The 1,220-nt window shown below is 43.9% G+C and overlaps 1 protein-coding gene across 2 annotated transcripts in view; it reads left to right on the plus strand.

The window, feature by feature from the left end:
* Nucleotides 1-1,220, plus strand: part of bfsp2 (beaded filament structural protein 2, phakinin) — a gene marked incomplete at its 5' end in the record, with an annotated part of 17,186 nt that overhangs the window by 12,417 nt on the left and 3,549 nt on the right. Inside the window, 3 exon segments of one of the 2 annotated variants that reach the window (XM_014021456.1) lie at nucleotides 128-284; nucleotides 441-602; nucleotides 685-816. In XM_014021456.1, coding sequence (XP_013876910.1) covers nucleotides 128-284; nucleotides 441-602; nucleotides 685-816 — 451 coding nt within the window. 2 annotated transcript variants of the gene reach the window in all.

A 1,220-nucleotide genomic window follows, 5' to 3' on the forward strand; every position in this document is an offset into this window, starting at 1 on the left:
GACATGTTCGTACGAACCCTTTGTACGAACAAAAGTAAGAGAAATTTAGGATAAAAATACGAACATGTTCTTGCATGAGGCCCATTGTTTCTCTTGCAGAAGGAGCAATAACATGTTTCTCCTGCAGGTTTGAGAATGAGCAACCATTCAGGAGGGCGGTGGAGGAGGAGATCAGCTCCTTGTATCGAGTCATTGATGAGGCAAAAATAACAAAGACAGAACTGGAGGAGCAGATGGAGAACATGAGGGCGGATCTTCGGAGCTTAGAGCACCATCATGAGCAGGTTGTAGTAGTTTATACTGTACTTAGTACAACAGACATGTTGTCCATTGGACATGTAGTTTGTCAGAACTGTTGATGGTGCCTCCAGTTATTAGTTACTGTGTTAGTTACGGTTATGTAGCTGCAGTCGTGACCTGGGTGTCTTCTGATAATGCAGGACATTCGCGCTCTTTACAACCAGATGGCGGGCAGGGAAGTGGATGAGCCAGATGCTCCAATAGAAACCAGTTTGGACCAAATTCTGGCTTACATCAGGAACCACTGGGAGAAGGTGACAGAGAAGAACAGAGCAGAGGCAGACAGCTACCTGGAGTGTAAAGTAAGAACAAGTCACCTGCACAAATGACATCACAGGTGTTTGAACATGTGTATGACCAGCATGTGTGTGCTCATGTGTACAGCAGGAGGCGCAATGTGTGGGCAGCAGGCTGAGTCAGAAGGAGGAGCATGTAGAGGCACTAAAGGCAGAGTGCAGTGAAGTCAGCTGTAGGATCCAGAGTCTACAGGCTGAGACTGAGTCCATCAGAGCTCTGGTGAGACCTGATCAATAACCTGACCAAAGACCTGATCAATAATCTGACCAAAGACCTGATCAATAACCTGACCAAAGACCTGATCAATAATCTGACCAAAGACCTGATCAATAATCTGATCAATAATCTGACCAAAGACCTGATCAATAATCTGATCAATAATCTGACCAAAGACCTGATCAATAATCTGACCAAAGACCTGATCAATAATCTGACCAAAGACCTGATCAATAATCTGATCAATAACCTGACCAAAGACCTGATCAATAACCTGACCAAAGACCTGACCAAAGACCTGATCAATAATCTGACCAAAGACCTGATCAATAATCTGACCAAAGACCTGATCAATAATCTGATCAATAACCTGACCAAAAATCTGACCAAAGACCTGATCAATAATC

Source organism: Austrofundulus limnaeus, unplaced genomic scaffold, assembly GCF_001266775.1.
Source record: "Austrofundulus limnaeus strain Quisiro unplaced genomic scaffold, Austrofundulus_limnaeus-1.0 Scaffold293, whole genome shotgun sequence".
NCBI classification, from domain to species: Eukaryota; Metazoa; Chordata; class Actinopteri; order Cyprinodontiformes; family Rivulidae; genus Austrofundulus; species Austrofundulus limnaeus.